This window comes from Entamoeba nuttalli, assembly GCF_000257125.1.
Source record: "Entamoeba nuttalli P19 unplaced genomic scaffold asmbl_3066, whole genome shotgun sequence".
Lineage (NCBI taxonomy): Eukaryota > Evosea > Mastigamoebida > Endamoebidae > Entamoeba > Entamoeba nuttalli.
Genome location: NW_008575807.1, coordinates 1 through 15,226, shown reverse-complemented (window position 1 = coordinate 15,226; position 15,226 = coordinate 1). Strand labels below are relative to the sequence as shown.

The window sequence follows — 15,226 nt, the reverse complement described above, 5'->3', positions numbered from 1 at the left end:
ACAAAAGAAGTTATTTTTCATGATATTACTTTAATACCAACACAAGCAGATGACCAACAACAATTAACTAAAAAACGACATGTTGGAAATGATTATGTCCATATTGTTTGGAATGAATCTGGTGACTATAATCCACATACTATTACATCACAATTTAATGCCGCTCATATTATTGTTACTCCAATTGGAAATGGTTTACATAAAATTAGAATTTGGAGAAAACAAAATGTAAGACAATTTGGTCCATTAATGGATGGAATAATTGTTGGTAAAGAAGTTCTTCCGGCTTTAGTTAGAGAAACAGCTATTAATGCTAATTATTGTTGTAGTTTGAATATATCACCAGATGATTATTTAAAACCATATTTAAGAAGAACAACACTCATTAAAGAAATTATTGATAAAAATGATTCATTCCCAACTCCTACATTCTTCTCGACACTTTCTATTGTTACAAATCCACAAACAATAAATGATTTAGCAATTAAAAAATAATTTAAAGGCTTTTTATTTATTAAAGAAAGAATATTTAAAAGAAAAAAAAAATAATTCAATTATTATTATTACAATTAAATACACATATTAATAAATAAAGGAAAAGGTGTTATTAAAAGTGAAATAAATATTTTTATATATTTATTAAAGTAATTATATTAATTAAATAAAGATATATTAAAGAATTACTAAATAATTAAATACCATTGAAAGTAATGTATTTGAATAAATACTAAATATTATTAATGTAATATATAGGGATGAATATATAACTAATAAATAAGATTAAAGAGAAAATGTAATCATTTTTAGTAAAGAAGTAATTGATTTAATGAGAATAAAGAAAGTAAATTCCTGTTGTTCCCTTTTAATTACCAAATAAGTAAAAAAAATAATACTTATATGTGGTTTTAATTAGAATTGAAGTGCAATAACTCTAGTTGATTCAAATTTATCAGGATAAACATACCCACAGAAAGATCTAGGATTTGCATGGAAGAAATATTCTTCTAACTCAGGATACATAACACTTCCTTTTTTACCAGAAACGTTTTGAATATAAATAACGTTAGCTACTCTGAAAAAGTGTTCTGCATTTTTCTCTTCTAACTTAAAGATTGACTTTCCATCATGGTTAGAGAACATGATATTTGAATAGAATAATGGTTTATTTTGTCCTGGAGTATATGAGAATAAAAATAATTTAGAATCATCTAGCCATTGTCCTGGTTGAATTATTTCATTTACAAATACTCCAAATACATGTGCAATTTCATCAAATACTAAGAACCCAATTCTTTTCTTTCCAGTAACAGAATCAACAAATTTATCCATTTTCCATCCATCAGTATTAGTATCAAACAATACTTTTTGGCTTTTATTTGCTACAACATTTTCTATTTCATTTTCAATAACAGGTCTCATTTCCAATACAATTTGTTTTCCTTTTTCTTTTTGTACTTCAGTTGTTCTTCTTTCTATTCTATCATGACTATCCTCTCTAATAACTTCTCTATCTCTTGCGGGTATTCTTTTAGAATAATCTCGTTGACTTGTTCTCCGGTCATCAATTGGAGATCTTGGTGGTTTAGTATTTCTTCTATCATTTCCATATTGTTTCATATCTCTAATTTTCTCTTCCATAGCCTCAAGTAAATCTTTTCTATCATTTTCTAAATTGTCAAGCTCTTTGTCTTCAATAATTTTTAAATCATCTAATAAACAGATAAGATCTTTAATCATTACTATTATTTCTTTCTTGTTTTCCATCATTCTTTCTGATTTACTAAAACAAGTACTTAAAGAGTCAAAAGTCCAATCTTTCTTTGGATCAAATATAACATCGTCAAGTGTATATTCAGCAATTTTTCCTACACACCTAACTATCTTCTCAATTTGTTGAGCACTTTTAGTTTCAACTCGTTCTAACTGATTGAGTATTTCTTCCATTAACTATTATTATTTAAATTTTTTTTTAGTTCTCAGTTCTTTTTTTTTATTATTTTATTATTATTATTTTACTATAAAATTAATACTTATTTTTATTCTATTCAAGAAATAAAAAAAGATTCATCACCATCAAATTTTTAGTTTTTGTGTTTCTTATTTTTTTTCATTTATATAACCGAACAAAATGAATAGCAATAACAAATAGTTAGTTTAAGGTTTTGTAAAACATTCTGGTGTCATATAACCAGTAAAATCTGCCCAAGTAAATTTAAATGGTGGCTTACGAGGTTCTCCTGGGAATTCTTTATGTTCTTTAAAATAACTCATTAATTTATCTTTTTCTACCCATAAATCATCTAACCAACGTTTTAATGATTCTTCATCTTCTGGAATATCTTTGACATTAATTTTATGAATATTCATATGAATTGTAATTCCTTCTCCTGGGAAGAAACAACAAGATGGTGATGGTTTTACAGGATAACCTAACGTAATATCATAAACATAAGGAATAACATTTCTAAGTTGTTGTAAAGTAACAATAACACCAGTAGGACGTGGATGTAATAAATTTTCATAAATTGGAATATTATTATCTTTACAGTATTGTTGAGATTCTATTAATTTTTGAGGTTTTACACGAGTACCTTCAGGATAAATAGTTAACCAAAAAGGGTAATATTTATTTCTGAATCTTTTGAATGTTTCAAGAATATAAGGTTTATCATCTTGGAAATTTCTTTTTAAATAAACACTATCCATCATATAAAATCCAAATCTAATTTATTATTATTGTTTATATAATTAATCACTACATTCTTTAATCAAAACAAACCCTACTAATGGTATTTTACTTATTTCTTCTTTCATAAAAAATCTCATCGCACCAATTCTACCACAGCGTGGTGCTTCAATAACTATTGGAAGAAAGTCATAAAAGTGTGTATGATTACATAAGAAAAGTGCATTTTCATTTGGAATTAATTCATCACCTGTTTCAATAATTCTATTACCTATTATATAATAAAATATTAATGGAAAATACATCATATATACTTCCGTTACTCGTTGGAATATCCACTGATAAATTGGTCTATATATAAAGTAAAGAGGTAAACAAATTACATCCATTATTAGTAGAATGGTAATTTGAAGAAATACTGAAGCAACAAAACAATATGCAAAATAATATTTTAAAATTAACACTATTTTATGTGTAATGTTTGTTGTATCAACCATTCCTTTGTTTCTATTGATTTCTAGTTTTTTCTTTTATTCCTTATTGGACTTTTAACGGAAAACAACTTATTTACACTCCACTCTCTTTATTATCTATTTTTGAAATTCCTTTTATTTTTAATTTTATAAAATAGTTTTCAGATAATTCACCACGTGTCATTTTGTTCAACCCTTTTTGAGGATTTCTTAAAATATAAGATTCACTAAATGAGAAGATTATAAAATTGAATTTGAAACGAAAGGAAACACTTGTTTAAAAGAATTGACTGAAAAGAAATAATTGAGAAGTAAAAGAATTTATTTCAATGAATAAACAAATGGCTATCGCATTCAATAAATTAGTAGAAAAAAAGAAAGAGAATGTTCCTACAATAGTGTTAAATCCAAAAACATTACCAACAGTATTAGATCTTGTTGACAGTGTTGAATATGACTGTTTTATTAGTTCAATTCTTCAGTCATTAATTACTGAAACAATCATTTGTCTCCCCAGAAATAAAAAGGTATTAGTTAAGTTTAATTGAAATTTAGTATTTTTTTATTGTTTACAGAATGAAATAGAAAAGAAAGAATAAGAACTAAAAAATTATCAGTTCATTTAAATGTCTGTAATGGATTTACTTTCATCTTCTAAAAAAGATCTTTCAGTAAAACAGCTTCTTATCTTTAATCCAAATATTAAAACAAAAGAAGGAGAAGATGAAAAAAAATTATTATATTCTTTTAGTAATCAAACAAGATATTCAGATTTAGCAAATCTTGGATTATTTCAAACATTAATTGGTTTTTTTTCTCAATTTTCAAAACCAATTACAACAGTTACAATGGTTAAAACAAAAACTTTTTTATATTCACCAGAACCTTCATTCTGGGTTAGTTATACTGTTTCTTCTGATACACCATCACTTGATCAAACTGGTATTGATCTTCTTAAATTCCTTTGTAATTCTTTTATATTATTGAATGGAACATTTACACAACAATTTGAATCGTCATTTGATGTATTTATCTTTAAATTAAAAAAATTTTTTGATCCTATTATGTGTACTGTTTCAAATGATATTCTAGCATCTCCAGGAAGATTAACAGGAATTCAATACGCTTCAATGTCTAAAAATCAAATTACCCAATTAATTAATTTGATGAATGATGTAGGAACACAATTTAAATGTGTAAAAGAATATGCGTTATTCCAAAAGTTTGTTTAATGTTTTTTTTAGAATAAATAAAAACAAATAATTAAACAATTGTTTAGTACACAGTTAGTTCATACTAACTTTGATTATTCAATGCAAAATAATATTTTTAATTTATTTAATGTATTAAGAAATGGAAGTATGGATTTTGGAAGTAAGTTTAATGGAATTAGAACTGCAAATGATGAAAGAAGAATTGTTTTTGGAATTCCTGAAGAACGTTCAAGAAGTAAAAGTAGTTTGGCAGCAACAAAGGACATATTAAATTGTTCAGTTTTCATAGACGGACAAGAAAGAAAATGGGTTGTTTTTGAACATAAACTATTCTTTTTCCACTTCTTTTTAGATACTGAAAATGATCAGTCTGTATCAACATTTCTCTTATTTTTAAATAGTGGGTTAACTGATTTATTTGAAGGTCTCTGGTCATCAACATTTTCTGATGGACTTCCAAAAGTACCAAAAGAATTAGTGAATAAATCGATTATGTTCTATTACTATAATATGTCTACAAGCGTTAAGAATGGAGGATTATCAATATTTGATAAGCCAGATGTAATAAAGATGTTAAATCATTTAGAAATTATTAAAGAAGGAGCAAAAGAAATATATATTAAAGGAGATAATGGAAAGTGGACCGCTTACATTTGTGCTGATAATAAATTATTAGAAATAATTATTACTTTAAATCCTAATAGTACAATAGCAAATGTTTATCGTTTGTTTTTTTATTATTATTGTTTTATTAATGATCTTTTTTTAACATAAGAAATGATTCAATCTCATCAATTCTAGAGGAAATAAAAACTTTTGTAGGGAACAATTTCAAAAGCTTGTTATACTAATTAAACTTCTAACTCATTAAATTAATATTTTTCGTTTGTGTTATTTAAAAATAACTTATTTTCATATTTTTCACAAAATAAGTTCGACAAAAGATTGAAAAACAGTAAAACTATAATAAAACTATTATGAAAAAATAAAAAGAACAATAATGGGGAAAAAAGAACTTCAAAAGGAATCTTTAAAGAATTGAAATATCCATGAAATCCCATGATGAAAAGTCTCGAGTTCAAGTTCGGTTAATAAGTGTAATGAGTCAAAATGAAAAAAGTGAAATTGGAAATATTAAGATTAGTTGGGAACGAGGAGATAATAATGGTACAACTAAAGTTTTTTCTATTGGAGAAGAAATTAATGAAGAATTCAGTTTTATTTCAACGTTTCAATATTCAAAAGGTCATCTAAAACCAAAAATACTTAAATTAAATATTATATCAAGAAATATGACAATTGGAAGTGAAACAATTAATCTTTCAGATTATTTTAATGATAAAGCATCTATAGGTGAACAATCAATAAATAAATTATTAAATGTTGGAAAAGAGATTTTAACAATCAAATTACTTCTTTTATTTGGGGATCATCTTTTTTCAACTCCTAAGGTAAGTAAACAAAAGACAAGAATAATGGGTAGTCCAAATACATCTTCAAGTAAAGTCCTTACTTCTTCTAGTTGTAATACTCCAAAAAGAAAAATCTGTCAAAGCACGATTTCTGTTAGTAAAATTCCTTCTTCTAAAACTTCATTAGATCTTACAAGATCCTTTGAGTTTGAAAGTACTAAACAAACTCAACCAGTTTTTAATACTCTAAATAAAGAGTCAAACGGAGATCCTATTATATCTCATCGAACGATAAGGTCAATTGACAGAATACATAGAGCAACAGCAGATGCTTCACAAATTCGTTCTGCTTTAGATCAACCAACAATAGGAAGTAACAGTAATAGTATTGCACGACAAAGTAGTTTTAGACAAATAAAACGAGATGGTCCATTAAGAGAAAGTTCAACAAGAGAGTTAAAAGTTAATACGTCAAGAAGAAACACTGTTGAAGTATTAACTGGAGAAGAAGAATTACTAATTAAAGATATTGGAAGACATTCTTCTTTTATGGAATTAGAAGAACAATGCAAAAGTACAGATAATACATTATTAACACAAATAATTTATTCTTCTATGCCAATAGAAAAATTTATTTCAAATTCTGGATTACCTGAAGTTATTTGTACACAGTTACAGTCATTTGTTATTGCTGATATTCTACCTTTAAAATTATGTGTTTATTTATTTTCTTCTATAAGTAAATTAATTACGTTATATGAGACATTAGGAAAAAAACAAAGGATTGAGTCATTAGTTCAATTTAATGAAGATATACAAAAGATTGGGTCTAAATGTTATACTCGATTATTTGAAATAATAAATTTAAAATTTCATAAAGCATGGGAAATATCATTAAATCAAAATTGTTCAGATAAACCAATACTACAAGAACTTAATAGTATTGTTAATTTAGTTTGTGAATTTAGGACTATTGGTCCTTTTAAGACACTTATTCTTAACGATATGTTTAAAGTACTAAATATTTCTTTTTATGAAGAGGTTATAAAGGATCATTGTACATTAATGATGGGAATTCAAATACAAATGCTCCTTGGAATAGTATCTGATTTTGAATATAAATTAAAGAATTTATTAGTATTGAAAGACAATTTAATTATTATAAAAGAAATTGGAAGAGTACTTGTTTTAAACCAAAAAAATTTACTAGTTGATGATTCTAGAAGTGAAATTTGTCCACATTTAACTGATGAAAAATTAGTTAATTTATTAACAAATTATGACAAACTTAATCCAAAAGAAATTCCTTCTGGTACTATTTCATTGTTAAGTCGAAATGTTAATCAAAGACATGTAGAATTCTATGATTTCTCACTTCCTGAATTAAAAGAACAAAAGTTAAAAGATCTTATTCGAGATGCTGTTGGATGTCCATGGACACCATTTGATTTATCAACTACACCTCTTGCTTCTCGTTCTTATTTACAAAAAACAACAATCAATTAATTGAATTCATTTAAATATTATGCTTCATCACTCATATCAAGTATTTCTACATCATCTACATTTAACACTGAATGAGTTGTTGGTTGAGCTATTTTTTGAACTAAAATATAATCTTTAGGTTGTTTTGGAATTGTTTGTTGTTCTGTTTTATCATTGTCACCGTCATCTTCAGAACTTGAAGAAGTTAATATCTGACTGGAAGAAGAAGAATCTATTCCACCACTTTGATTTGTTTTGCAAGAATCACTTAAAATAACTCTTGGAATACTTTCTTTCATTTCTATTTCTGTATGTTCATTATAGATAGGTATTTTATTGTTTTGATCATTCTGATCTGATGAATTATCAATAACATCTTTTATTACCGTTGGTTGGACAATAGACTCTTCTTTTTCTTCATTACCATTTATTTGTTTTGAATCAATATCATTTATAGCAACAGTATTAGATTCTGTTTCTACTTGTTGATTTGATTCTTTCTTTTGATATTTCCTTACATCTTTAAACACGTGTTCTAATATATTTGGATCAACTCCTCTGATAATAACATCTCCAGAAGCAGAATTAATCATTGTAATATCACCAAATTTTCTTACATTTAAACCATTCCTCTTATCAACACCTTCAGTCATAGTTCCTATAATTTCACTTAAAACAGTAAGTTGTTCAATATTGTGTGTACTATTAGTTGCAAGATATCTATTTTTAAATACATCAACCATTTCTTTATCTGGAACATTCATTTTATCTTTTTCTTTTGAAGCAACTGCTCTAAATAAATGTCGTTTATTAAATTTATTAGAAATTGATTGGAAAATAATTGACTTTACAACATCATCCAATCTATCTTTATCTACGTATCGAATTAATGTCATTGATGATAAACTAAGTGGAACTAAAATAAATAAAACAAAAATAGGTGGGATGATAATAAGAATATGTTCCCATGTATATACACTAGACCTTGAATAAAATAAAATATATAATACAATATAGATTGCTTGTGTAATGGAAATGCATTTCATTACTAAATGTAAAAATCCATGAGAATTAAACCATAATAACCGTTCAACTGTTGTATGATATGGAGAATTATAACATGGAACCCACCCAAAATATTTATGCAATAAACCTTTAATTCCTGTTGGTGGTTTTGGTCGTTGAGGAGGAGGAACATCCCTAATCCCATAATTTAATGAAATTTTTCTTCCTTGTAATTGTAAAGATCTTCTCATATCACTATAGTCTTCTGACATAGAATAACTTTCAGAATGTTCTTGTGTTTTTTCTGAGTTTGAAGGATAATTACGATCGTCATCAAGAAAATTAACTACTGGAAGATTTACTGTTGAGTGATGTAATTTAACTAATTGACTCACTACACTTCTACATTTTAATGTTACAATAATACAAATAAACAAAGAAAAATAACCAATACAGTGAAGAACTGCTGATCCAATATTTGGATTCTTCAAATGTAATGTTGACGTCATTGCTACTTCTAGTGTAATAGCATATAACCAAATTTTACCTGAAACATGAATGTGGTGACAAGCCAATCTTCTGAAACAACTAACAATATATCGAGCAAAATTAAATGATGTTGGTAAACCTTCCATTATAATAAATTCTTCTTTCATGATATTAAATTGATATCTTCTTAAAGCAAATTCAAATTTAATCCAATAAACAATATTAAGATAATTCCATTTATTATTTTTTAATTGTTGCATTTTATGTAGAAAATTTTCTTCTGAGTTTTGATATCCAAAACGTTCATAATATTTCCAGATTTTGTGATATATCCATGACATAAATATTACAAATGATCCAATAACAATTAAAAAAACTGCTATTGCAAATAAAGTAATATGTACTACTTCAAATATTCCAAAAACATCTGCTTCTCTTTTATTATATTTTTCAAAATTATGAGCAATACATCCATATAACCCTGCAATATCAAATAATACAAAACAAAATGAAACAATGCCTAAATTCATTAGTTCATGATATAAATGTTGAATTAACGATAATATATGTTCTTTCTTACTAAAATGATGTTCAATCTTTTCAGTTATTTTTTCAATAAGAAATGACATCAACCCAAGTGCTATAAACACTACTATAGTAAGTACAAAATTTTCTCCTGTCATTAAGTTAACTTTTTCAATAAACCCTGATTGTTTTAATCCCATGTGAATATTAATTGATTATTTCTTTGTTTTTTCTTTCATAATTTATTGGACTTCCTATTTTTGGTTTATTTTTATTACTTCTTGAAGAAACAAGAATCAAGAGGATGATTATCATGATTGAAAAGTTTTTAATTTAAATAAACCAATAACCACCAGTGAGAAAATTTATTGAGATGACGAAATAAAAACTAATTTATATATTCACTATCTTTCAATGAACTAAAAAATTATTGTTAATAAAATTTATTTATAAATGAATATTAAGAAATTTTATTGATTTGAATATTTCTTGACAAAATCAATACGTTTGTCATTTGTTTGTTGTTATATAAAACGATATAACAATTTAATTAATTATTACAGAAGAAAAAAGTCAATTGCTTTTAATGTTCTTTAAGTTGACTTGGAAAGAGAGTAGGAAATAATGAGCTTTTTGTTGTATAATATTCGGTAGCAATTTCTTTTGAGTCATTGAAATACAAACAGAAATCAATGTCATCAAAATATTTCTTTAAATATTCTATTTCTTCATTAATCTTATTAAGAGTATTATTTAAGTATGTCGTTGATTTTTCTATTAATGATAATGAAAGACAGGTATCATTCAATTCTTTACAAAGTATTTCATTTGTTTTTAATAATGAATATCTCATTATCATTAAATCACAAACAAATTGAGGTGCAAAATCATTTCCATATGACCTTAAATAATCTTCAAATCTCTTTAATAAAACAACAGTAATATGAGAATGAACATATAGAATTAATGGAGAAGAAACAGTTCCTAAACATGACAAAACTAAATGCATTCTTGAATAGAACCTTTCAGTAATATATGATGGATTACTAACTGTTAAGTAGTATCCTTGATTATAATCAACTTTTTTCCAGACTATATTTTTAACAATACCAAAACCAAATGACTCCATTGATGCATCTTTAAGGAAAGGAACTCTTAAATTCATTAAAATAGTATCAAAGAAATATTGTCCTGATTTATAAGATAATCCTGTTAATGTTTCTTTAATAATGATTAATGAATGATAAGTGTTTCCTTGTAATGGTTTTGATTCTCTCAAAACTTTTGAACAACATTGGTGAATAAAACAACAATAGCTAAGAAATTCAAGTAAAAGTTCTTTAAATATTGAAGGGTTCGTTTTATTTTTTTCCATTTCATTATTCATTTGATATAATTCTTCATTTAAATTTTCACTCCATGATATAAATCCTTCACCAAACACTTCTTCTCTTTTTTTTTCTAGTATAAAGATTTCTGGATTTTTATTAGTACCATCTTCATTATATATTTCATCCAATTCCTTTTGAATTTGTTCAAAGCAACATTCAAATGATTGGACAAATATTTCTACTGCTTTACAATCAACAAATGCGTTAGACAATTCTTTTTGAGTTTTAATAATTCCTGGTTCAAAAAATAATGTATTTAAATTGACTTTAGTTTTTAATGCATTTGGTGGTAATGTATGTCTACTTTGAAACACTCCAAATTCTCTTTTCCATAATTCTTTTACAACAACATTAATTCTTCTATTTAATGGAATAAAGAAAATTGAATCATAAATTAAGTCTTCTTCTTTTCGTTCTTTTTTTAAATTAACTAATTGAATTGCAATTTTTTTTACTGACTCAATATTTTCTAATGAATTAAATTGAGAAATAATTCCATCACCGATTTCCTGTTGAACTAATCTTTTCCATTGTAATAAACTATCTTCTATATTATCTTTAAAATTAAGGAAATAATCATTTGTTTCTTTATAAGTACTGTTATATAACAATTGCATTTTTCCTTCATTGTCTAAAGTAAAATATTTCCTTACAAATAGGTATGTATCTAAAATATAATTATAAATATCTGGTAAACAATTCCTTGTTTTATCTTGTAACATTGATATGATAGAAACTCTTCTTTGTAATAATAAATCTTGAAGTACATCACTTAATCGTTGGTTAGTATGTTTGACATAAACAACAAAAGCTTCAATCACTTTATCTTCTTCTTTTTCAATTAATGAACTTCCAAATAATGTTTTAATTGTTTCAATAATATCTTTTTCTGTTGATAATATAACTCTCATTCTTTTACTGAGATATGAATTATATCTTTTATTTGTCATTAATATATCTTTTGTTTTCATAATCTCATTAAAAGTTATTGAGGCTCTTAAATATTCTTCATTTTGTAAATAGTCTGAAACTGTTTCATGTACCATTAAAAATTCTAAAAACTGTTCTTTCAATGTTTTAGGAACTTCAACTTTCTTTTGTTCTTCAATAGGTTTTAATTTACCCATTGCTATACTTACAATATTCAATTGGTCAGAAAGAAAATGTGAAATTTTTGATAATTGAATAACACTTTCTGAAGTTCCTAATAAAGTACTATAATTGTCTCTATTTCATAAAGACTTTATTTGTGGCATAATATTAATAAAACACAAACGATACCAGTTGCTGTAACTGTTTATTTGTTTTTTCAAATTCTTCCTTTTTAATTTTTTGATCAGTTCGTAATGAATTTAGTTCCATTCAAGTAAAACTGGTTTTCAAGATCATCTCATAAATCATTATATTTAAATCTTCTTTTCCATCTCAACTTTTCAAAAAAAAGATTTATTTCTTCTTAGAAATTGATGTTGACTGGGTTTTAGCATTTATTATATTAACAATGGTAAATAATAAAATGTAAAACCTTTATCAATACAATTATAATTTTATTAATTTGAATCAATAATGTTAAACTATTTTTATTTCCTTAAATATCAACTTTGGTTATAGGAAGAGGGGGAAGAAATGGTTATTAAAGTTTAATAAAGAAAGATTTTGTTTATGATGTGGTTGATGAACTTAATTTATTCATCGGTTTAATTCTTTTACTATAAATTGTCCTTTTATGATAGTATGTAAAGAATTAAGTATGAACAATATTGCCTAATCAATCAGATTAAATAAAGAATTAATAAGAGACTTGTTATTGTGATGTTATGGTAAGTTTAAAGAAGAATGTGGCACTAATAAAATGAGTATGATTGAAGTTTTTATATTTATGGTTTAGATGAAAAGATAATAATTATTCTGAATATTTATTTGATTTGAGTTAGTTTAGTCTTATTTTATTCTGAATTCAAAATAAATAAATCAACAAAGACTTTCTTTATAACTACACAAATAACAAGTAGTTTAAATAGATAATTATTAGATATTTGACTTTAATAACATTCTTCTTTTATGATTGATTAAGATGAATATTAATAGATTGTGTTAGTGATTTCTTGATGTAAAAGTAGTAGTAAAATAATGTTCATATTCCAAACAGAAATAAACATATAAATAATGTAGTACATCATTATCATGCATCATACTCACATAAAGAATTACTTGGTTTAACAACATATAATTTGGGTATGGTTTTGTATGGTTTTTGAGTATTTCTGGTATTATTTGTATAAGTACTGATAAATGGTTCATGGTCAAATGAAAAATAGCAAACAGAATGTATGTTATTAATTCATAGACTTAAATATTAATAAGGTAAAATATCCTTTTTCTTCAATAATCAAATAAAAAAATTGACATTAACAATGTTTGGTAAAATGAAATGAGTGCTTTTTATGAAATAAAACTACAACTTTCAACTCTTTTGTTTTTACTTATTTTGCATGAATGTTGTTGTAATATTAACAAAAATTGAAATAACTATTTTAATTCAAAAATATAATTTGTTATTAATAACGAAAAAATAAAAAACTATAAGTAAGTAGTATTGTATTTGTAAAATTAGAGATATAACTAAAAAACAACAGAACAATGGTATTTGTTATTGGTATCACAGGGAGAATTTGTAGTGGGAAGTCAACATTGTCTAAAACTCTGATTAAAAGGAAGATTCCGGTTATTGATTGTGATAAGTTAGGACATGAGCTGTATCAAAAAGGGTCAATTGTTTATAATGATTTTATTAAGTTGTTTGGAAAAGAAGTTGTAGGTGTAGATGGGTCAATTGACCGAAAGAAGTTGTCAGAACTTGTCTTTTCAAACCCACAAAATGTGAAGATAATTAGTGACTTAACATGGCCTGCTATATACATATTACTTCAAGAACGAATTAAGTTATTAGAAAAAGAGGGTCATCCAATTGTTGGAGTTGAAGCCGCATTATTGATTAGAGCAAATTGGTCAATTGTAAATATTATCTGGGAAACTAGAATTGATGAGGCAGAGACAATCAAAAGACTCAAGACTAGAAATGGATTGAGTGAGGAACAAGCAAAGAAAAGAATTCAATCACAACCAACACAAGAAGAATATGATAATAAGAGTCAGGTTCAGATTAATACTATGGGAACCATTGAAGAAACTGCAGCACTCATTAACAAAGAAGTTGATAAATTATTAGAACAATTAAAAATTACTTTAAACTAAATAATGGCATTCTATTTATTTTTGTTTGAAGAGAGGTTATTAAACTTAAATAATAAACAAATCGAATATAAAATAATAAATACCAAAGGATAAGAATCATAAAAAAAATTCAATATACACCACAAAGACTTAGGTTTAATGATTATTTTTTATGGCAATACATACTAAAAGAATTTTTTATTCCCATTTTTATAATTTGTGTGTTAATCAGATAATATTGGAAAAGGGAAAATTTTATGTATTGAACAATAGAACAATAAAATTAGTTTATTCTTATAAATTATTTATTTTTATAGAGAATTTATTATGGAATTTTGGTTGTGAAGTAATTATTTATTTTTATAAATAAAGAAATAAAGATGCTAAGGAAATGGAAATAACTCTCAAAGATATTTTGAAATAATTGTCTTCAATAGTCATTCTGAATTCATTCACAAATTATTAATGAGTCATGTATTATCAAATACAGTTAAAATAAACTTTTTACATATATTTTCATCACAGATAATTTTTTATTTTATGAAAATGTTTATATGTATAAACTTTTACAAATAACATTTAATGGATATGTTATAATCTATAATAATTTTAATATTCAATAATTTATTTTGAATATTTAAATAATTGTTATTGACTTATAAAATATTAAGGCGTTTGTTATTATATTTTTATTATGTGTTATTGTTAAAATATTCAATGGATATATTGTGTAATATTGAATGTGATACTTAAATACTATAAAATTTGTTATTACATGAGTTAAAAATCAAATTTTAATTACCAATACAAGTGTGGTATTAATGTTGGTTCATATTATTATATTTATTGAATAGAAATAACATTATGTATTGAAGCAAATTCCTTTGATTATACAGAATATCAAATAATATTATTTTATATATCATTATCAGACTTTTATTTTTAATTAATAATTTCTTTTATCAATCAAATTTAAAAAATAATATCATTTCAAATTAATTAATTTTCAATAACTCTACAAATACTCTTTATTTTATTGGTACATCTTCTTATAAATGTGATTAATTATTTCTATTGTTCAATTTATTTTAAATGGTTTATTGATATTTTTAAAATTCATTTTATTCCTATCTTCTTTAGTATATTAAATTATTATATCAATATTCTTATAATTCTTTTCTTCATTTATTTATCCTTTTTTCAAAAACAAAACTTCATAACATACCAACTATAATGTGCATATATTTTTGATACTGTCATATAATTATAATACATACATTATTACATCTTCTTTTGAAATGAATTAAGAATC

General features: G+C 24.7%; 9 protein-coding genes across 9 annotated transcripts in view; 5 read left to right on the top strand and 4 right to left on the bottom strand.

The window, feature by feature from the left end:
• ENU1_054140 (Rap/Ran GTPase-activating protein, putative) overlaps positions 1 to 495 on the top strand; it is a gene marked incomplete at both ends in the record, with an annotated part of 4,082 nt that extends 3,587 nt beyond the window's left edge. Inside the window, one exon of the mRNA XM_008857950.1 lies at positions 1 to 495. This exon is cut by the window's left edge and continues 3,209 nt beyond it. Coding sequence (XP_008856172.1) covers positions 1 to 495 — 495 coding nt within the window.
• Positions 496 to 909: 414 nt separating this feature from the next.
• Positions 910 to 1,944, bottom strand: ENU1_054130 (hypothetical protein; the record flags this gene model as incomplete). The annotated part of the gene is made up of 1 exon (XM_008857949.1): positions 910 to 1,944. One exon carries the CDS (start codon positions 1,942 to 1,944, stop codon positions 910 to 912), a length of 1,035 nt encoding a protein of 344 aa, XP_008856171.1.
• Positions 1,945 to 2,154: 210 nt separating this feature from the next.
• On the bottom strand, positions 2,155 to 3,183 carry ENU1_054120 (1-acyl-glycerol-3-phosphate acyltransferase, putative; the record flags this gene model as incomplete). Its single annotated transcript, XM_008857948.1, has 2 exons — positions 2,155 to 2,722; positions 2,780 to 3,183. 2 exons carry the CDS (start codon positions 3,181 to 3,183, stop codon positions 2,155 to 2,157), a joined length of 972 nt encoding a protein of 323 aa, XP_008856170.1.
• Positions 3,184 to 3,488: 305 nt separating this feature from the next.
• Positions 3,489 to 3,707, top strand: ENU1_054110 (hypothetical protein; the record flags this gene model as incomplete). Its single annotated transcript, XM_008857947.1, has 1 exon — positions 3,489 to 3,707. The coding sequence occupies one exon, from the start codon at positions 3,489 to 3,491 to the stop codon at positions 3,705 to 3,707; it is 219 nt and encodes a 72-aa protein (XP_008856169.1).
• Positions 3,708 to 3,785: 78 nt separating this feature from the next.
• Positions 3,786 to 5,147, top strand: ENU1_054100 (hypothetical protein; the record flags this gene model as incomplete). The annotated part of the gene is made up of 2 exons (XM_008857946.1): positions 3,786 to 4,381; positions 4,439 to 5,147. The coding sequence occupies 2 exons, from the start codon at positions 3,786 to 3,788 to the stop codon at positions 5,145 to 5,147; spliced, it is 1,305 nt and encodes a 434-aa protein (XP_008856168.1).
• A 275-nt stretch (positions 5,148 to 5,422) lies between these two features.
• On the top strand, positions 5,423 to 7,295 carry ENU1_054090 (hypothetical protein; the record flags this gene model as incomplete). The annotated part of the gene is made up of 1 exon (XM_008857945.1): positions 5,423 to 7,295. One exon carries the CDS (start codon positions 5,423 to 5,425, stop codon positions 7,289 to 7,291), a length of 1,869 nt encoding a protein of 622 aa, XP_008856167.1. The 3' UTR covers positions 7,292 to 7,295.
• A 13-nt stretch (positions 7,296 to 7,308) lies between these two features.
• ENU1_054080 (hypothetical protein) lies at positions 7,309 to 9,489 on the bottom strand (the record flags this gene model as incomplete). Its single annotated transcript, XM_008857944.1, has 1 exon — positions 7,309 to 9,489. The coding sequence occupies one exon, from the start codon at positions 9,487 to 9,489 to the stop codon at positions 7,309 to 7,311; it is 2,181 nt and encodes a 726-aa protein (XP_008856166.1).
• A 383-nt stretch (positions 9,490 to 9,872) lies between these two features.
• Positions 9,873 to 12,042, bottom strand: ENU1_054070 (hypothetical protein; the record flags this gene model as incomplete). Its single annotated transcript, XM_008857943.1, has 2 exons — positions 9,873 to 11,907; positions 11,957 to 12,042. 2 exons carry the CDS (start codon positions 12,040 to 12,042, stop codon positions 9,873 to 9,875), a joined length of 2,121 nt encoding a protein of 706 aa, XP_008856165.1.
• Positions 12,043 to 13,320: 1,278 nt separating this feature from the next.
• On the top strand, positions 13,321 to 13,935 carry ENU1_054060 (dephospho-CoA kinase; the record flags this gene model as incomplete). Its single annotated transcript, XM_008857942.1, has 1 exon — positions 13,321 to 13,935. One exon carries the CDS (start codon positions 13,321 to 13,323, stop codon positions 13,933 to 13,935), a length of 615 nt encoding a protein of 204 aa, XP_008856164.1.
• Between the last annotated feature and the right edge of the window lie 1,291 nt (positions 13,936 to 15,226).